We start from the raw sequence: 21,675 nt of genomic DNA, 5'->3' as shown, positions 1-21,675 counted from the left end.
TAATCATGACTTGCAGTTTTTGAAAAATTTATTCGAGTACAAAAATATCAATTCATTGATTTCTTCAGCAACTTGTGAAAAAATGATTTTGCATTTATGGTATTTAAGTGATGAACTTGCCATTTTATCATTATTTGACGATACCGTTTCATTGGAAGTAAAAAAATATTGTTGGAGCTGTTAATACTCGTAACGGTACAGATTCTAAAGCTAAAAAATTTATAATTGATAAAAACGATTTGAATTCATTAACGCAAAAAGTCTGAGTGACTTTGTTTCTAAAAAGTCTTTAAATCTCTTTAAAATCTTTGATTTACCATAAGACTTCCTTGATAAAGATATTGAATCGTGGCCTACTAATGACAGTTACATTGAAAATAAAGAATACTTTAACCAATTGAAAGTTGTTAATGATTCAGCAGAACGAGCTGTTGCATTAGTTAGTGAGTATAATCAATGCTTGACAAAAATGAAGAGCAATTCCAATACTTATTGCAAATTCATCAAGAACATCGAAAAAACTACCCAAACTGCAATAGAGGAAATTATTTACAGTAAAAGTGTACCGTTATGTTGAAAATATTGAAAATTATATGGCAGTTGATAATTAAATAAATAAATTCTTCGATAAAAAAGTGAAACACATGTGAAACACACTAAATTGAATTATATATTTAAAAAAATGCACTAATTTTTTGTTTTAATGTAATCAAACATGTCCAAGACTAAAAAAACTAATTAAAAAAATAGTTCATAACATATTTCTATTCATAGAAACTCAAATTTGTCTAAATTTCCTTGAAACTCACAGAATAAATTGAAATTTTTCGAATTATTGATCAAAAACTAGAAAAATTGATATGCATTGATGTTTGACGATGAATATCTCGTAAACGCTCAACTTGATCGAAAAATCATAAGAGACCATTTTTATAGAGCAGTAAATTTCCTACAAAACTATGAGTTTCATCATTCATAATGATTTTTTTTCATTGAGTTATAAAATTCATAAGAAATAAAAAATTTTCCCAAAAATAATCAAACTTTAACCGTTAATATCTTTTAAACGGTTGGGTTTACGAAAAAATCGTAAGAGACCTTTTTGTAGAGCATTCAATTTCCTACAAAATCTAAGGAACAAGATATTTTTTCAAGTAGTTGGAAGCGAGATATAAATTTTTCTATCTGATAATAAGAAAAAATAAAAAACTGTAAGAAGGAGGACCTTCCCGTTACAATTAAGAACTCATGCTTGGAGAGGCTTTCTTAGAGGTGTCTAGGAACCTATTTTTCAGAGTACCAAACGAAAAAAAAAATATTCTTTTTTTTTGAATCACCCTAATTGGTAAATACCTTAAAAAATACAGTAACATTTATAAATTACATTAAAAAAAAAATATCTTTACTTGAAAACCAATTATTATGACTAAAAAATATTCGTTAAATAAAAGTCAGATAAAATGTCAAAGTAGTTAGCATACTTTTTACTGCCAACAACCGGGTCGGATCTAAAGGTGGTTTTTGCGTCTCTTTCTTGTACCGATTTGATTTACCCCCACCTACACTGGAATCTAATAATTCCTGAGGGGAAAAAATCGGAATCAACATTTTCTTCACAAATTGAGATCCTGTCTTGGCTTTTAATTTTGCTGCGTCATAAGTAGCCTTAGGAATATATATTCCTTCACCAATGTGAATCTATCCAAACAACAAAAAGTTAATCAACTTTACTTACAATTTTCTAACATAGGTACCTAAATAAAACTTACTGTCTTATCAGATTTTCTGTGAAAACCAACGCTAGGAACACCGGTTTTCTCTTCGAGCGCTTTGGAGCTTTTATCTGATGGAATTTCTGGATATCAAAAACATTTATAGATAAGTTATCCAATGAATATTGTAATGAGTCAAAAAAAAAAAATAATGTTACCCCGAAATTCATTCCAGTTGTCTGTTATCGATTGAAGCATTTTCTTATTCTGCTCCGAAGTTGCTATTAGCTTAGACATCTGCTCCAGTATATTTTTTTCAAATACTTCTCTTTTCTTTAACTCATTTTTTATGAATTGAATCTCATGTGCTAATTTACCTACATGACTTCTACTTCAACCTACATGACTTCTACTACAATTTGCTCATACGATAAACTTGATAATCAACTTACTTATCTTCTTTCCGTTTTTCATGTTTCAATTTTTCGATAGACAAGACTGAAAATTCATACCATGATAATAATTATTATAGAATATTGACTGACATATACATGTGTACAAGATAACAAGTTTAAATATACCTTTATTGGACATCACTGACGTTTGATGGCATTTTCCGGCTCCTAATTGTGTATTCAAATGTCCCAAGTCAATGTCAGGAATTAAAACCGTGTCAGCTAATCCTGAAAATAGTTTATTATTTTATCTAATGAATTTTTGGATTGAAAAAAAAAATTTAGTACATGGAAGTTTTAAACATAACAGTACCTGGAGGAACATCATCTAACTTGAGTGGTAATTTGTCAATCTGAGATCCATCTATTTTTGCAAATGGTGTTTCAGTAATTCTGGGTTTTTTGGCTGGTACTACAATAGTTACTTGCATAAATAATTACAAAATTTCATAAGTACATATTTTACAAAGTTGGAGCTATTTATCATTTTAATCGATAATGATTTTTAAATCAGTTTCAACTATGAATTTTAATTATTTAAAAAAAATCAATATAAAACTTACAGGTTTTGATACTGTTTCTTCTTTCCTCTTTAATAGTTTTTTCGGTTTACTCTATAAGGAAGTTATGATTATTATTACATATATTGCGAATTATTTTGAACAGATTATTTATGAAATGCTAATAACAGAATAGAACTCACTTTATGTTCCTTTTTTATGTTCTTCAACATATCCTTAGATTTCTAAAAAATTATTTTTATGAAATTTCTTTCAAGTATTTTTGTATTTTTTATAAAAAAAATTAAAGAGAATTGAAAGCAATATAATCACATCGCGAAAACTTTGAAGACAACATTCGAATAATAAAAGAAATTGAAGATAGGATTTTGTACTTACAGTTTAAATTTTTATCAAAAAATGGAACTAATATTTATTCATATTTACCTTTTTTGATGATGTATTATTTTTAACAACAACGTTCCCAATTTTTGCCTCTTTAGATTCAGCACATTCTTCATTGTTTTTCATCTTGGAAAAAGCTTCTGCTTGAAAACGTTCCTAAACCATCGTGAATAGAAAAAATAAGTTAAGCTATCGATAAATCTACAAATTTTTTATATGTCGAGGGAATTTTAATAATATTAAAGAGAATTTTTTATTAATTCGTTTATATTTTTTATTGAGATATTAATAATAGATAAATACAGTTTTGTGTTTTAAATATATATTCATTTTTTGTTAATGATCAATCCAGATCCAGAGTATAATAAATACATCAACCTGAATAGTGCCTCTCACGCTCAAACGGTTTTAGCTAATTTAAATTAACAATATATGGAAAAAAGCAAATATATCGTTTCATGTCAATCTGGATATGCTTTAATTTTTCTTTAAAATTTTCAATATTGTTATAACAATAGCATCACCACACTTATTAACTACACAATGAATATGATCCATCTGAACTTGACCAACAGAATATGGTTCAGTTGATACAGAACATCCATAAATATAACATGTTTCATTAATTACGACAAAATGATGAACATGAATAATTTCATTCGCAATAGACAGCAAATAAGTATCATCGGTTTTTGTGGCACAAGTATAGTCAGAACTATGAATTATAGACTTTTTATAAATACATTTCTTAAAAAATTGCATGGAATTACAATTACCAGCGAAATAACTTCTAAACTCAATTTCAACATCTTTTTTAACATTAGTTTTCGTTGTAACAATAACTCCATTTGGGAGTCTCATACAATTTTTAAGCCGTTTATGTTGAAGTAAGCCTTCACAAAAATTTTTACACACCTCGGATATTTTTGATGATTTTAACCACGAAAATAATTTTTTTTTTTTTCAAAAACTTTTTCACAATTTGATGGCCGACACCATTAGGTCCATTGATACATTTTTTTTGCAGAAATATACCATTTTCAAAGGCAAAAGTCGAACCACTCCATAATGGTCCTGTTTTTCTAACAGTGGTGCCTAAATGTTGCAAGGCGTGCAGGTTAAAAGTTATAGCAGCTTTTCCGTATGTAGCTTGGAAACTACCAACAAATTGTAGAAGATCATATTCAGATCTGGTGATATCTTCCTCAGTTATTTTTCGCTGTAATAAAGTATAAATACCTCTAACAAGAAGAGCATACATTTCTAAAAAAGTTTCATCTACGATCCCATCTAGACATAACAGACTATAATATAGAAGCCACGACTCAAATTCAGAAGCTTTCCATTTGCATAAGTCAGCAGTCGAACGTGGTAGTCTGTAAACTTCATGAAGTGGCTTTATGGCAGTTAAACGCTCATTAATTTTGTCCCAATCACTTTTATTAAGTCTATATTTTTTCTCTGGTGTATCCAATAATACTAAAATTTGGCGTATAACTCCGAGTAAACAACTATGCATATAATCATTCGTAAATCCCCAGATACTATCGAATAATGGAAATTTTTCGATAAAAGACATCGAACCTTTAACACCTTTAATTGTAGGAACATATTTTTTTCTGGTGGAAGATTCGTACATTTTTTTTACTTCACTAACATTTACTAGATCTTCTTCGTGAGTTCTTAAAGGTGCTTCAACTTCACCAATTGGATAATGTACAGCGTTTCTTACGTACAATCCCGGCTCATAGCACCAGCTACATCCCCAGTAACCATTGAATTTCATACGGTTCTGACAGGTAGCTCGAGCAGGTGTGTCCAGGCAACAACAAAATAATGTAAATTTCAAGTTAACCTTCTCATGGGTGGAATACTTACGTATATTGACGCCGTTATTAGTTAAATCTATTATTTGGTCGCATAACGCTGAATTATACAAGTTCATCAAGTCGGATTTGGGTTCTTTGTCTGTTAAAAAAATGCCACCAAGTATGATATGTTTAAAGCGAAGTTCTAAAGGCAGTTCATTAATGTATAACTGTTGTGGCCAAAAACTTCTCTTCGAGCTTTTAAAGATTAGAGCCCCATCCGTGTTAAAATTTAATGTCAGTATATTTAGATCATGAACTTTTAATTTTTTATATAATTCTGAATCATAAACATCACAAATATCAAATGATGTATTATTTGATTGAGTAATATTGTGAAATAAAGCATCCTGAACTTCAGGTATGTTTAAAATTAATTCTATCTGATAGCGAAGGTCAGGACTCATGAAAGTATTAGTACTTTTCGAAGAAATTTCAAATTCTGCATCACATTTTTTACAAGTGATTTTTTCTCTTTTGACAGAGTTTTTTAAAGATTTTTTAGTTAAAATAACTTTACAAGATTCGCAAAAAAAATGTAAAATAATTTTGTCATCTGGTACGTTATGCATTTTTGATCTGAGATATGAGCTACTTTCCCATTCCCTAAAATCTGGCCCTGCCAAAGTTTTTATTAAGTTGAGTAAATCATTTTCATCTTTTCTAGTAAAATTTTTCGATGCTGAAAACATTTCAACCATAAACAAAACATCCGAAACCGTAAAATCAGCTGCGGGAAACATTATAATATCATCTTGGATTTGACCACTGTTGAATTCATTATTATTTAGATTAATCTCTTCATCACTTTCCGAATTCAACTCATTACAACAAGAGCAATCACTTAAAATTTCAAATGCATCGTCAGAATAATCACTCAAAGTTTCAACAATAGGTTCACAAACGTTCGCTTCGTTTCTACTATCAATATCTTCTCTTAAACAATAGTCACTAGTATACTGTAAGTTCGTGTCATACAAATGATTTTGGAGAAATGATGAGGGGTCACTCTCGAATTGTAAACCTTCACTACGATTATCACGATCAAAACTAAAAAAAGAATTATCCTCATTTTGACTTGAAACTGGAGCAAATTCTGAAGATTAAAGAAAAATTCCTAGTTACTTTATTTGTCACTGGAACAACAAATATGATTTATCGCGAAAACATTCAATTTACCAACCTAAATTTTGTTGCTCTTCAACAGTACGCATTAATTTACGATACCTGAAACGAGTACGTAAACTAACGTCTCCTTCGTCGAATGATGGATTTAACAAACGATTATACATTTGTTTTTTGCCCTCCATTATATTATAATATGGTGGACAAAACTTGTATGTTTTCTTAAAACATCCAAATGTTAAAATTGAAAAGTCTCCAAAGCTCGAAGTATCTAATTAATTATTTTAAAAATTAGAAAAATAAAGTAAAAGCCCCAATTATTGACACTATTAGAGATAAAGTTATGATTTGATATTTTTTAAGCAATCAAATATCAAAATTGTTGAATTTTGTTTGTGGTAATGTCTCAAGTAATGTTTTTACTAGTCAATTTCTTTTTTTTTTAAATGATAATCAGTGATATTTACTAATTAATTTTAAATAATTAAATAGATTATCCGGATTCACAAATTATTGACAGATTAAAAAACTGATGGATTTAATTATTGACATACTTTCACCCCAATTATTGATACCTATACTGCGCATGCGTCGAATCATCTGCCTATTCTTTTATTTATCGAAACTTATTATTAAGTAATCAATTTTATTAAAGTTTATTAATAATAATTTCCATAAATGATTATCTATCACTAAAAATATAAAAATTAATTTAAAAATAATTGAATCAGAATAGTTCAAACTCTTACAGTAAATTTTTTATATTAAAGTAAAAAAAAGGCGTCATAGCGCTGTCGAATGGCTGTCAATATAAGATTCAACTTAACAATTATCAACTAGTTATTGACACCCATTATTTAAATATTATAAAACACACAATTAATTTCGGTTATTCAATTTTATAAATTTTTCATATATTGTTAATAAGAAAAAAAAGATCATATAATTAAATTAAAAAAAAGATCATATAAAGAAATGAATTTAAACTCGCCATTTTAAATAGAAGTTTTTATAATCAAAGTTGTTAAGAGAATAGACGTTCGTAAGCTGGTTTGATGAACTGGTGCTAACTTCATTTCTTTTTAATTAATTAACATTTAATATTTTGAACTGACAGTAATTTTTTTAATTTTTTAATTAATTAGAATTTAATGAAAACTTATATAATAGTTATTCTTATTACAGATGATTAAATATATTTAAAAATAATTTAGTGTGTCAATATTTAGACCCTTGTCAATAATGAGGGCTTTTACTTTACTTTTATTTATTACACACTATGTTTTAAGTGTTTATTTGATATATTTCATAAAAATTTTAATCTGATTTATTGATACAATAAATTCTTAATGAAGGTTTATAAAATTTTTGAAGGCAAGTTAAGTAAAAATATTATGAAGTATTTTATGATAGTACCACGTAGTATTTGAAATGATATTATAATTTATAATTTACCCACAAAATTGTTGAAACATTTTTATATTGAACTAATTTGTTCCAAGTACTTTTATCCTTACAAATAATAATTGTACCAGCAATTGCGGTTATACAATTTATGTCAATGAATAAATTACAAAATTAAAACAAATTTCAACACTATTTTTTAAAATATTAATTATTAATTAAATAATTGCGTGCGCAGCTTTTGCAGGCACATGTGTTTCTCTGATATATTCTAACTGTTTCATATCTTAAATATTAATATAATATTGAAAAATTAGTGAAAATCACATAGTATTACTCAGATCACTCTGATCGTTCATACTGGCTTATAATTTTTAATAATTATTCACTTTTACGATCGTGTTAACACCCTGAACATGTCACCACCGAAACCTAACCTGTACATCTGTGGAATCTGCAATGGAAACATTAGAGAAAATTCATCTTGCATCCAATGTTCTCACTGTCGCAACTGGATCCATCTAAAGTGCTCTGGCATGAGCACTCTGGAATTTAAAAAAACTGCAAACGCTATAAAAAGAACTTGCTTACATGGAAATGTCCTCCTTGTACCAATGAGGTTAGTGTTCGTATTCAATCAGACATTGATGATGACGATGAAGTTTCCGTTTGTGAATCGGTACAAGACGGGCTCAAACCTCTCATTAATAAGTTATTGCATCGTTTCACAAACCTCGAAAATAAGTTTGATAATTTCCGCTCTAGCATCGAGAATCGCTTAACCTCTATCCAAGATGAGGTCAATAAAATTTCAAAGCAAAACTCAACTCTTGAGAGCAGAATCTCAGTAGTTGAAAATAAACTTGAATTTCACAATAGCCCTGACCCTGAAGAAATTATTAGAGAACTCAATATGCGCAAAAAACGTGAAGCAAATGTAATTATTTTAAATGCCGCTGAATCTAAGAAAGGCTCTGGTAACGATCGCCTCAACGATGATAAATCTCTCATATCAACGATTCTTCCTACTGAACTGAGCAACATAACGGAATTTAAACTAAGACGTCTAGGTAAACCGTCAGCTGGTAAAAACCGTCCTCTGCTGCTTGAAACTGAATCAGCCTCAATAGCTAGGTCTATCTTAAAATCCAAGCCTGCAAGAGACACTGATCCACCAATCCTATTCAAACCTGATCTAACCAAAGCTCAGCAAAATCACTTAAAGTCATTGCGTTCCCAGCTGGACTTACTTAACAAAAGCGGCGTTACTGATAAAACTATCAAGTACATAAATGGTGTTCCAAAGATTGTTACTCACAACTTTCGCGAAATCCCTAGGAAAGGTCAAGACAGAATACCTACAATTATTCTACCAAAACACCAGAGGCTTGAGAACCAAACTGAGCAGCTTCCTCGCCGCCTCAGCAACTAGCCTTCATGACATAATTTGCGTCACGGAATCTTGGCTTCATCCTACTATCTTCGACGGTGAAGTTATTGATAATTCCTTCTCACTCTTCAGGAGAGACAGATCTAACATCAACACTGGTCTTGAACGTGGTGGGGGCGTCTTCATCGCAGCTAAACGTACACTTCAGGTAAACCAAATTTATTCAATCAATAATAACCTAGAACAAGTATTTATCAATTTAAAAGGAAATAGGCTCAATTTAATTATTGGATGTATTTACATTCCACCGCAATCTACGATCGACGTCTACTTCAAACATATTGAATCCATTTCATTTCTCAAGAGCAAATATAAGGACGCCTACATGATAATCCTTGGGGACTACAATTTGCCTTCGAGTTCACCATCCTCTGTTTGTATCAGACATATTTTCGAATCATTTGCTTTCTTTGAATGCCGCCAACAAAACTTTACAACAAACTCAAACAATAACATTCTTGACCTCTGTTTTAGTAACCGCCAGCTTTCAGTTGAAAGGGCACTTGTACTAACAACTGAAGACAAATACCACCCAGCACTTTGTATTTCTATTGATTTCAAATCAGCACTTCAACCCCAGAGTACTCCTACTTTTATGTTCAACAGGACCGACTATACTGAACTTAACAAATTCTTCATAAACACTGACTGGACTGAGCTGTACATCATCGACAACATTGATGACAAAGTGGACTAGTTTAATAAAACCCTCTTCCAAGGATTCACACTCCATGTTCCAGTGTTTATGAAGAAAACGAGCGACTTCCCGCGCTGGTTCTCCAGCGAATTAATTCGACTAGTTAAGCTGAAGAAAAACGCTCACAGCCGATACAAACAAGATAGGACATCGTCTAATTACAAATGCTTCAGTAATCTCCGCTCAATTTGTAAAAAACTGGGAACATCTTGCTATAAAAACTATGTGGCCAACACTGAAACTCATATACATCATAACACTAAGAAATTCTGGGATTTTATAAGAAGCAAAAAGCGTAATAGTTCAGACATTCCTTCAATGATGACCTCAAACAACACCTCAGCAAACTCTGGACCAGATATCTGTAGCCTCTTTGCCTCTTTTTTCAAGAACACCTACGTACCTAGCACACCCGCATCCTACTCAGCACAGCATATACCAAACACCAATGATCAATATACTCTCAAAGCCACTTATGATGACGTCTTTAAACACCTTACATCCTTGGACGCTAAAAAAGGTCCTGGACCAGATGGCATTCCGAATCAAATATTAAAAAACTGTGCCGTCAGTCTCTGCGACCCAATTACACACATTTTCGATAAATCACTTGAACAGGGTATTTTCCCAACAGCCTGGAAAAACTCATACGTTACTCCAATTCATAAAAATGGTAGCAAATCAGATGTCTCCAATTACAGACCAGTCTGCATACTTTCGGCACTATCCAAACTATTCGAGAAAGTGATCCTCACTCAGGTTACATCTTACATCAAGAACAAAATTACACCCAAGCAGCATGGTTTCATCGGTGGTAAATCTACGGTCACTAACCTGTTCTGCTATACTAACTACATTCTTAATGCCCTTGATAACGGAGTCTGCGTTCATTCTGTCTACACAGACTTCAGCAAGGCATTTGACAGGGTGGACCACTTGATTTTACTGGATAAGCTAGAAAAACATGGCTTCACCGGCAGTACTTTAAACTGGTTCTGTTCCTATCTAAAAGACCGTTGTCTCCAAGTCAGAATCGGAGATCACACATCTGAAGTATACCAAGCTACCTCCGGTGTCCCACAGGGCTCACACCTAGGGCCTATCTTATTCAACATCTTTATTAATGATATCGGCGACAGCCTGCGCTCGGACTTCTTACTATACGCAGATGATCTAAAGATATACAGAATCGTTACAGGAGTACTTGACATCGCCATCCTCCAAAACGACATTGATTGCCTACATACTTGGTGCCTCTTAAACAAGCTGTACCTTAATCCTAACAAATGCTATGCTATTTCCTACTCTCGCTCACACTCTTCAATACCCACCGATTATCTGCTCGATGGACATAGAATTCAAGAATGCACAGAGATCAAAGACTTAGGCATACTTATTGATAACAGACTCACTTTCTCCAACCATATTGACCGCATAACGATTCAAGCCTATAAAATGCTCGGTCTCATAAGCAGAATGGGCTGTGACTTCAACAACCCTCTCACACTTGTTCGCCTTTTTCTTACACTGGTATCCCCCATATTGGAATATGGCTCCATTATTTGGTCACCGAATACAACACAACAATCCAATAAAATCGAAAAAATTCTACATAAGTTCAGCAAGACGCTGGCCTTTGCAATATCCAAATCAGGTTCTCCTATCTCAGCTCTTGATGCCAAAATGCAATATAATCTATCCAGCTACGAAAAGCGTAGACAACTTGCTGACGGTATATTCTTTTTCAAGATTTTCACTGGCCTAATCGATGCCTCTGATGTATCTAGCTGCTTTGAGTTCATCAACAACAGCAAACAGAACCTAAGACACAACCGCTTATTAAAGATATCTTGTTCTAATAAAAATTATATTATGGATGGTCCTCGTAATAGAATCGCAAATATGGTCAACAAGTTTCATTCAGATGTAGACTTCTTCAACGGAAATTTACAACAGTTTATTTCCAGACTTAATTGCCTATTGTAATAACTAAATGTCTCTACTCCTGATCTTTAACTTAAATTTTTATTTCCAATTTTCTTTTTTTCTCTTTTATAATTTTCTCTTTCCACTTTAAAACATTAATGTATAATGCCGATTGGCGTATAATGTATATAAATAAATAAATAAATAAATAAATAAATTCAAAAATCAAAGTACAAAAAAGATGATTTAGAAAATTTCAGTAAATTAGAAATTGAATTTGAAATAATAAATATTTTTAAATATTTAAAAACCAAAAAATTAGAATTTAATAATAAAAATGATGTAAAATATGTACATGTTGCCCGTAATTTTAAAAAACAAATTGTAATAATGTAATTTTACTGGAAATTTAAACTATAATTCGAATTTTAGTTTCAAAAAAAAATTAATATTTACAAAATTAAGATTTAAAAACAAAATAAATTTAATTACAAAATTTTTTTAAATATATTAAATGTATAATTTCTCTTAAAATTTTAAATTAAATAAATAAAAATTATTTGTTAAGTTTAATATTTTCAAAAAATTAACATTAATTATAATACATCATTGAAATTTAAGAAAATTGATATTTTTTTATCTTTTGTTTGAAGAATAATTAAAAATTTTTCAAATTTAAAATTTTCGAATTAAAATAATTTTGATTTATAATCTTATAAATATAAAATTATTATTTGAAATAATAATTGAAATAAAAATAGAACTGTAAGTTAATCAATTTTAAAAATATTAACTTATTTAGAAATAAATTTTATTTACTTTTAATTTGAAATTAATTTTTATTCTATAAAATTTACCAATTAAAAAATAATTCAAAGGTTAAACATTGAATTAAATTTATAAATGAAAATATTTAAATTATTTTATAATTTAAAAATAAAATTATTTTTGATTAAAAATATAAAAGTAACAATTAGATATTCTTAATGAAAAAAATGCTATTTTAATTGTCTGCAGTAGAAGATATAAACTTACCGGATTTTTTAAAAATAACCGTTGATTAACAATATTTAAAGTGTCGTCCTCTTTTTGTTCCTTTGGCTTTGATGTTGTTGTACTAAGTAATTCGTCACCAGAAAGTTCAGACCACAAATTAGCGGGTGGATTTCTTCTCCTTACTGATTCCGCCAGTTCATCTAATTCTTTTTCTGAGTCTAAAGTGAAATATTAACATTTTTATAACTAACTAACAACAATTTACAATAACCTATTAAATCGCAATGAAATAAATTTTGCATTTTTAAAATTGATAATTTTTTTAATTTAAATATGTGATATCAGATTACAACATCTAATTGAAATATACTTACTTCGGACTGAAATAACCAAAGCTTTTAAATACACATCACCATCCTTTGCAAAACATATTTTAGTTGGACAATTAGGCTTATATTTTTTTAATTGATCAACTGGTACTATTTTAAACTTTCCACTTAATGTAAATCTTATTTGGACATACATGAGATGTAATGTCGAATCATAAACTTACTTTAATAAAAAAAAAAAACTGTCAATTGATATAAATATGATGTTATCAGCGCGAGATCGTACACTAAAATGAACCTAGACAAAGGGACACGAGAGTCCGTAAAGATAGAAAACGCGGTAATCACTGTGATTGGCTGTTTTCTTCGGCACGCGTTGACTGATTCTTTTGTCAGGCACAAGTGTATTAGAGGAGGAGAGAGAAAGAGAGAGTATCTGGAAAACGATGGACTGAGGCGTATGTGTGCGTGTGCGCTAACCCTTTAGACTCACGTTCTTTTTAGTGTCTCACTTGCACTGTAACGACATCCTATAGTTGAATATTGTTGCATCAAAGTGGCGTGAGTAAAATTTTCACAACGCGAGTACTGAAGGGTTAAGTATGTAGCGAGATCTATATACAGCTAAGGATCAGAGTCAATTCTTACACACACTGACGTATAATTAATGTCAATATGAAAATGATTGCACTTGATGTTGTTAATCACTATATGATAAATAGCAATAATATTGATAATAGATAAATAAATAGAAAATGCTTATGTAAACCTCAAAATTTATAAAAACTCATAAACGGCTATATTTCAATACATTCAAGATAAATCTCTTATAGAATCTTGTATGCCTGGAAATTTTGCGCTATAAAGTATCATAAAGTTACAAAGTATTGTTATAAAATCATTTATCAGTACTCAAAGTTAATTTGTTCAACAAATTTCTCATAAATGACCATAATTTGCTGTTATGTTTTATCGGTAATTTTTTACTAAAAAATTTCTCTAAAAACCACATAAATTATTTATAAGAAATCGATGTGTTTGTGGCACTGAAATTACTCGTTGAATATCATAAAACTTTTACGTTTAATATATTTAAGTGATTTCTCATAGTATCTTATGGGTAAAGCTTATTGTTTTATGAGGAATTCAATTTTCAGAAATTCTCATTAAACATCATATAATTTGACAATTTCGCACAAAAAGGTTTTTTATTAAGTTTTAAGAGTTTTTGATTTAATGAGGATTTCCCTCATAAATTCGTATATAAATTTAATTTTTAAATTCTCGTAAAGACTCATAGAAAATATAACACTTAAGAATCTTATACAAAAAATTTGTAGTTTTTCTCATAGAATCTTATAACATAAAATTTCTTGTTCATCCTTTAAAAATTATATTAGAAAATTCTCTTAAAATAGCATACAAAGTCGATTCTTATAAATCCTTATAAAAAAATTGATTACTAAATTTTCTGTACCTCATAGAAATCGTACGGACTTATAAAATCTCATATAAACCCTTGTGGAAATAATTCTCTGAAAAAACTCTTGAAAAGTCTTTATAACTCTGAATAAGACTTTTCGAAAGTCTTCACATCCCTAACTAAGTAAAGGAAAGACTTAATAAGTCTTCAAAACTCTGCGATACTCTTCAAAAATCAAATTTTCCCTGCAATTTCGGAATTTCTCAAAGAGTTATTAAGATTTGATAAGACTTGTTCAGTTTTACAGGAAAAGAAGAAAATATTTCTTTTCAAAAAAATTACTTATCAGAATTAAATAAAACTATAAAAAAGAATTAATGCATGTTTTAAAAAATTTTTTTAAATAATATTTTCATCACGAAAATACTTTGATGGGCATCGAATCACTCATAGTTGAGCAAGTCAAAACATCAACAGCAAATGAAGTGCACTTGCTGTTGGAAACAGATATTACTCAAAGAGTAAATCCGATCGGTATTTAATTTGGACTATCAAATATTAAAGTCAACTTTCTAGATAGGAGAGAATTTTCTATCCACACGCCATCTGCTGGAATTAATTGATACCTAACATATATTTTAGTTTACGAATTTACAGTTAGAATCTTTGAGTGTTCTTAGTTTCTAATAGGTGGCATGTGGTTAGAAAATTCTTTCCTACCTAGAAAGTTGACTTTAATATTTGATAGTCCAAATTAAATACCGATTGGATTTACTCTTTGCGTAATATCTGTTTCCAATAGCAAGTGCACTTCATTTGCTGTTGATGTTTTGACTTGCTCAACTATGAGTGATTCGATGCCCATCAAAGTATTTTCGTGATGAAAATATTATTTTAAAAAAATTTTTTTAAAACATGCATTAATTCTTTTTTATAGTTTTATTTAATTCTGATAAGTAATTTTTTTGAAAAGAAATATTTTCTTCTTTTCCTGTAAAACTGAACAAGTCTTATCAAGTCTTAATAACTCTTTGAGAAATTCCGAAATTGCAGGGAAAATTTGATTTTTGAAGAGTATCGCAGAGTTTTGAAGACTTATTAAGTCTTTCCTTTACTTAGTTAGGGATGTGAAGACTTTCGAAAAGTCTTATTCAGAGTTATAAAGACTTTTCAAGAGTTTTTTCAGAGAATTATTTCCACAAGGGAAAGTTTGTCTTTTTTATGAGGTTTTAGAAGATCTTTTCAACAGGGATCGTTCTCAAGAGCATTAAAAAAAATATTTATATAATTGACATTAAAAATAATAATTTATGGATCCGTGAGTGAAAAATAAATTAACCGAGTGGAATTTGTCATCCTATCATCAAGTGTTTGAAGGTATGTAATTTTATGATATTGTAAAATTTAAACACATTGTCAACCGAGGTTAACCTTTATTATAATACATGTAACATCCTAACATTAATCTTTAATCATTATTTCTTAATAAATAAAATAAAAAAAATAAAATAAATTATTGAAAAATAAAAAAAATTAACATATTTGAGTCACCAGGAACAATTTTGATATTAATTTTTAAAAATTTTTATAAACAAATATCTGACAACTCTTTTAGTTTTTTATAAGTACAAAATTAATATCACATTAAAGTTAGTAGACACTTGATAATTTTTTAGTTTTATTTAACAAACAACTTTATTCCAAAAAATTATTTTTTAAAAATTGGATTATTAATTTTTTTTTAATTTCTACATGTTAATTTTTTTTAATTTTTTTTTTGCTATAATTTATTTATTAAAAAATTTCTTAAAATGATCAAATATCTGCTAAATTAAATTTCAAAAAATTAATATAAAATAAAATACTGATGATATTGTTTTGTATGATCATTTATTTGACACCCGGCCACATTGTATTGGGATCCGTGGGAGGGGCGTGGCTTAAAATTTGACCGTCTGGTGGTAGAAAACCTAACTAGCGATTGTAGGATTATAGTATCAGCTGATCCGTTAAAGTACACGTTGATGTGAATAAAAAGTAATGAATTGAGAAATAAAAATGCGTGTGTCTATCCAAGAAATATGTAAATTTGGTTCTTCTACCTCCAATAGTAGAAACTTTATTGGTGGCGAACATATAATTGATCGTGGTCATATATTAAATTGTGGTATCGTAAATAATAATAGTGAGAGTGATGTTTACCACCTTCTCGCATTTTGTTTACAAACAACAAGTTTAAAAATGAACCTCACGAAATAAATGGCCAAATTTCAAAAGATGGCAAAATAATTGGTATGGAATGTTCATGTAAAGCTGGATTAGGAGGTACTTGCAAGCATATTGTGGGAGTGCTTTTGTTCTGTAACCGGTAATTATGACTTTTGATTTTTAAGTATTAAAATAAGTTCTTTCATAATTATTAAAATAATGACCTTATACATTATTTATGTAATAATTTTATCTTTTTGCTCTTTCAGAAATGATCTGGAGAGTTTAAAAAATATCACTTGCACAGATAAAAAATGTGTTTGGAGTGCTCCACATAAATCAGCCCTTGAAAAATACGATATGAAGCCTTTACTGGAGCACAATTGTTTTGATGTAAAAAAAAAAAAAAAAAAAAAGTGTTGAGGGAAAATTAAAAAAATAAACTGCAATTAGAGAACTCTGAAACTACGACACCTACAAAAGAAACTGATGATATGTCTTTGGCTTTAAATACTTCTAATCAACTTGATGGAACTGATGATGATTATGAAGAAAATTTTCGTAAGATAATGGTTGAAGATAACCCTTTATCAGCGTTAGCAAAACATATGTAAATAATTTTTCATCTTAATTAATTTGAAAAAATTTTTTTATTGATTTTTTTTTGTAAATAGTTTACACTATGAATTTAATATTTTATGTTGGAATTAAGTTACAGTGAGATTATCATTATTCACTCGATCTATTGAACTTGTTGTTTATCTTTTAGTGAATGAGAATTTGACTAATTAAATGTTGTTTCCCTTTGTTTTTTTTTTAATACTAACTTGCAGGTCTGGAAGACATGCAACTTTGCAAGAAATTAATCATGATGACAATAATAATTTACTTTTACGCCCCGAAAACATTGGAGCAATTATTATTAATCAGAAGACATCACAATTACTTACAGATGTGAAAAATTTTCATAAAATTGATCCCATTAACACTTGTTGTTCCGCAGTTTTTAATCGATGGTTTGCAGATGCGATAACGATTTGTTCTAAAAGTACAGAGTTTTACTCTGTATGGCTAAGTGAACGAGAACATTGTATAACTGCTAGCAGAGCTTACTCATTATATACTTACTTTTTTAATAAAAAACCAGATTGGAGAAAAAAATCTACTGATTACTTCTATAGCTCATCATTCAGTAATGAAAATATAAAATACGAGTTAGAACAAGAAACTTATGCACGCGAAGCTTATGAAAGTTGTATGTCAATGGAAGTCGTCCAATGCGGTCTAGTTATTTCGGAGTTAAATCCTTGGTTGGGATGTTCACCTGATGGGATTGTTTTTGAAAATAATAAACCATGGAAACTTATTGAAATTAAGTGTCCCAAAGAAGGTAAAAAAAAAAATATTGACGACACCGTAAAATCAATCAAGTGGCTAACTAACGAACATGGTGCTTTAACTTAAAAAAAAAAAACATATGTATTTTGCGCAAGTTCAAATAAGTATGGCAATACTTAATTTACCCTCTACGGATTTTATCATATATTCTTCTTTTGATAAGAATATAAAAATAATACCTGTTCGTTTTGATGAAAAATTTACAAAAAAATTATTGATAACTTTAAAAAAAATTTATTTTAATAAGATGATACATAATATATGTCTGAGAGAAAAAGAAAAAGATGAAAACCAAAAAGAAAATCAATAAAATGTTATTTTTTCATTATTTATAAACTTTATTTTTATTTTATATTTTTATAAAATAAATTAACAATCAATAAAACATTTATATAAAACTATTTTGTTGTTTTAATCCTGAATGAATTTTTCATCTTTCAGAATAGGTTGACTTAAATTTACAATGGCACAAATTATAGTAAAAATTTCTTCAATTTTATGCACAAGACCAATAGGCATTTTCGACGATAGTATTTCAAAAATTTTGATCCGCTGGTTACTCCGTTCCACATGTACACGAGCTTTTGCTATTTTGCGACCGTTCATGGCTTCCATTTTCGAAAATTGTTTTTATCCTTAAGAAAAGGCGGTGAAATAAGTTTCACGTCATTTTTTTGGCATAAATCATCAACAGTAAAACCCCGATCAGTCATCACAGCATCCTTTTTGTCAAATTTTTTAATTATTTCACTTTGCTCAAACACAGCATTATCAGAAGCCCGACCACCGTAAGGCTTACTAATAAAAGAAATTAATCCAGCAGGCGTGACAGCAGTCATAAATTTAACAGTGTAACAACTTTTGTAACGAGAATAAGTTACAATTTGGCAGCATAAATTTTTTGGTCTTTGAATTGGAATTTCTGTGCAATCAATCACAGCACGAACATTCTCAAATCCTACAAAATCAAGAGGAATATTTTTAAGAATATTCTCTTTGCTAGGCCATAATATTGCTGGCTTTAAACATTTGTATAAAATATCAATCATATGAAAAATTCGATCTTTACAAGTCTCTGGGGTATACGACTTAAACAAAATAGCTAGAAGAGCATATGACATATTTTGTTTTAACTTCATAAACGTCATTATGATAACTTCCAATGAATCTAATTTTGCATAAGAATGTGATGTTGGAGGTCTTTGTTTATCTACTAATTTTTTTATCGTATACAATAAACAAAAATTTGGAATTCCTGTTAAAGTACTAAGTTCATGATCATTTGAAATAAATTCTGAAAATTTTGGAATAAAATTATCTGTACGCACTTGAGTTCCAACATCGTTAAACTTTTTTACACTCATTTCAATATTACGTTTTGTACACAATTCAAACTTTTCTATCACCTTAATCAATGTTAAATTATTTTCAGTTACTGTTTTTTTCTAGGCGAGCAGAGAGAGTTGTTTTCTGAATTTTCAGTTAAAATAACTGAAGATAGTCGAGGAAAAATGATTTTATCACCAATATTTATACCAATTTCGCTCAGATTTTGTACAATTTTGTCGATAACGGACTGAATACCACAGTCAAAAGTTTTCACTGCTTGTTCTATGCCAGATAATTGATCATTTTGGAGACCCAAGTCTTCTTCTTTTTCTTCTTCTGCTGTTACTTTTTCTCTTGATTTTTCTTTATCACTTCTTTGCTCAGTTACATTATTTGAGTCCTCAAAGCTTTGTAGATTATCATTATAATGGTTATCACTAGATATTGTTGCTGTTTGCTCATTTGCGTTGATATTTTTTTATGTTTCAAAGATGATCCTCTTATTTGTCTCTCTTCTCGCTGAGACGATAGAGTATGATTAAGCTTATCTGAGCAATCAACAGAGCTCTTAGGCAGATTAATTGATGGTACAGCTGTTTTCTTCAAATAATGCTGCTGTTTGACTGGAAAATGAATAAAGTTATAATATTAATCCAATCCAATCCAATGAGAATCGAGATTTAAAAATTATTAGATTATAAGTTACAGTTTATACATACCAGAAGGAATATAATCATGTTCAGTAAAATGACGTGAACATAGTCGCATAGACAGTGACACTTTTTTCCCATTCTAAGAACTTTTATCCAAGCATCTCTTCTGTCGATTAACTCTTCAGCATTAAAAATATTTAAAATTTTCACAAAACTGTCATTTTTTTAGGAAATACATGAAACCGAACTGTTTCATGCTTAGAAGCATGACTTTTACACCCATAAACACAAAAGTATACATTACTTTTATTTTTATGAGGAGAAAATTCCATACTTACGAAAATAATAATATACGTATATAAATTTTTTTTAAATCAAGTTCAATATTTATTTATTTAAAATTTAACTTAAAGCTTATGTCCCTTGAAAATATTAAATTTTAAATAAAAAAAAGATTGTTGTCATAGAAATGACAGTTATCATTTGGTTAAGTATCCTACAATCGTTAGTACAAAATTTGACCACCAGATAGCGTATTTAAATGCTCAGTTTCCCAATAACAAAAAATTCCGATCAATCATTTATAATTGTACGATCTAACCATCACTAAAATTAATATTTTAACATTAAAAACTAAAAACTAATTATATTAATATTAATATACCTTGTCCCATATATGTTAATATTCTGTATTTTATATTATAATTATTAGTAATTATTTATTAATTTTTAAATAAATTTAATTTTAAAATAAATGGGTTTATTGTCATTTCTTTAATGTATAGCAATATTTATTTACATAACCTTTCTTTTTTTATTCTGTAAATTTATTACTATAAGGATTTGAGTGTATTGCTGATATAAGTTTTGCGGTGGCGCTCAAACTCGGTTTAAGTGTATGACTTAAACGAGTTTCAGTGTAGTGCTTAAAAATATTGCGCTGAGACTCAAACAGTGTTTAAGTATATTCGCAATACCAAGTATTTCAATATCACTGAAATTTATAAGTGTGGGACTCATACTTTTTTTTCAGTGCAGCTTAACTTTGTGGTGACAATTGGTGTGCGAGGCAGTACTACAATGTGATCTCTTCGAACGAAACAATCAATATAATTACGATCGAGCATCGCCTCGCTCGATCATATAATTTTGAATCATTTGCATTAATGCGTTTTTCTTTTTTTTCCGTGCCAAGGTTTTAAACTATATTTATTAATTTAATTATTACCTAAATAAATACTCTATCAGGTACATATTTTTTTTTCTTTTCATGCTTATCATTTAATTTTGACACTAGTTTGAATGCCCAAGTACGCACACTTGCGCCACATGACTTTATATCGATAACTGCGTTCGTTTTTAAAGTGTTAATTTAAAGTGTTAATAATATACTGATATTACCCGTAATGAAGAATTTAGTTTTTTTCACTGTTATGAAACGAATTAAAAGCTTGCATGATCCAATTTGACCTATCACTTTTATCGTCAGGCCTCTTTGTATTACATTGTTGTTTGTCAGTCTAACTCATTGTTTAAATTTGATGATTTAAATGCTAAATTGGTTGCAATTCAATAGGATTATAAGTGAGGTCTAATGTCAAGCATAAATAGTTTTTGATATCCGAACAAAAACAGTTTCACTGTAAAAAAATCGTGCCAAGTCCACGTTCATAAGACTATTAAGAAAAAAAAATTTTATTTCTTTACAAAAAGATATAAAATAAAAAATTAAAAAATCCAAGTAACCGATATGGTTGTATATGATTTTCGAAAATTAAAAAAAAATTTTTGTAAATT

General features: G+C 29.2%; 2 protein-coding genes across 4 annotated transcripts; one reads left to right on the top strand and one right to left on the bottom strand.

Annotated features, from left to right (window-relative positions):
- Nucleotides 1–555: 555 nt before the first annotated feature.
- Nucleotides 556–14,218, bottom strand: LOC141525976 (uncharacterized). Of its 2 annotated transcripts, XM_074240691.1 has the most exons (8): nt 12,913–14,218; nt 12,578–12,756; nt 3,115–3,228; nt 2,871–2,912; nt 2,731–2,781; nt 2,481–2,579; nt 1,931–2,395; nt 556–1,855 (listed from the first exon to the last, which is right to left on the bottom strand). In XM_074240691.1, the coding sequence occupies exons 1-6, from the start codon at nt 13,061–13,063 to the stop codon at nt 2,532–2,534; spliced, it is 585 nt and encodes a 194-aa protein (XP_074096792.1). In that variant the 5' UTR covers nt 13,064–14,218; the 3' UTR covers nt 556–1,855; nt 1,931–2,395; nt 2,481–2,531. The 2 variants fall into 2 exon arrangements, 1 of the variants encoding a protein (XP_074096792.1); XR_012478946.1 differs by lacking the exons at nt 12,578–12,756; nt 12,913–14,218 and having other exon boundaries at nt 1,931–2,591; nt 2,731–7,993.
- A 900-nt stretch (nt 14,219–15,118) lies between these two features.
- Nucleotides 15,119–18,522, top strand: LOC141538025 (uncharacterized). Of its 2 annotated transcripts, XM_074259282.1 has the most exons (3): nt 15,119–16,658; nt 16,768–17,108; nt 17,332–18,522. In XM_074259282.1, the coding sequence occupies exons 2-3, from the start codon at nt 16,993–16,995 to the stop codon at nt 17,960–17,962; spliced, it is 747 nt and encodes a 248-aa protein (XP_074115383.1). In that variant the 5' UTR covers nt 15,119–16,658; nt 16,768–16,992; the 3' UTR covers nt 17,963–18,522. The 2 variants fall into 2 exon arrangements, with proteins under 2 accessions (XP_074115383.1, XP_074115391.1); XM_074259290.1 differs by having other exon boundaries at nt 15,119–17,108.
- The last annotated feature ends 3,153 nt before the right edge of the window (nt 18,523–21,675 follow it).

Source organism: Cotesia typhae, unplaced genomic scaffold, assembly GCF_013202065.1.
Source record: "Cotesia typhae breed Kobodo isofemale line unplaced genomic scaffold, CoteBio_Ctyphae contig_11, whole genome shotgun sequence".
NCBI lineage: Eukaryota > Metazoa > Arthropoda > Insecta > Hymenoptera > Braconidae > Cotesia > Cotesia typhae.
This window is presented reverse-complemented; position numbering and strand designations above follow the sequence as displayed.

Bases quoted from the DNA above. Each gene is read 5' to 3' on its own strand.
- LOC141538025 (XM_074259282.1), top strand. From the start codon at position 16,993: ATGTCTTTGGCTTTAAATACTTCTAATCAACTTGATGGAACTGATGAT. The intron at 17,109-17,331 runs GTAAATAATTTT...ACTAACTTGCAG, and splicing joins TCAGCGTTAGCAAAACATAT to GTCTGGAAGACATGCAACTT.
- LOC141525976 (XM_074240691.1), bottom strand. From the start codon at position 13,063: ATGTATGTCCAAATAAGATTTACATTAAGTGGAAAGTTTAAAATAGTA. The intron at 2,913-3,114 runs GTAAATATGAAT...ATAATTTTTTAG, and splicing joins ATAATACATCATCAAAAAAG to AAATCTAAGGATATGTTGAA. The intron at 2,580-2,730 runs GTAAGTTTTATA...TAACTATTGTAG, and splicing joins AAGAAACAGTATCAAAACCT to TACCAGCCAAAAAACCCAGA.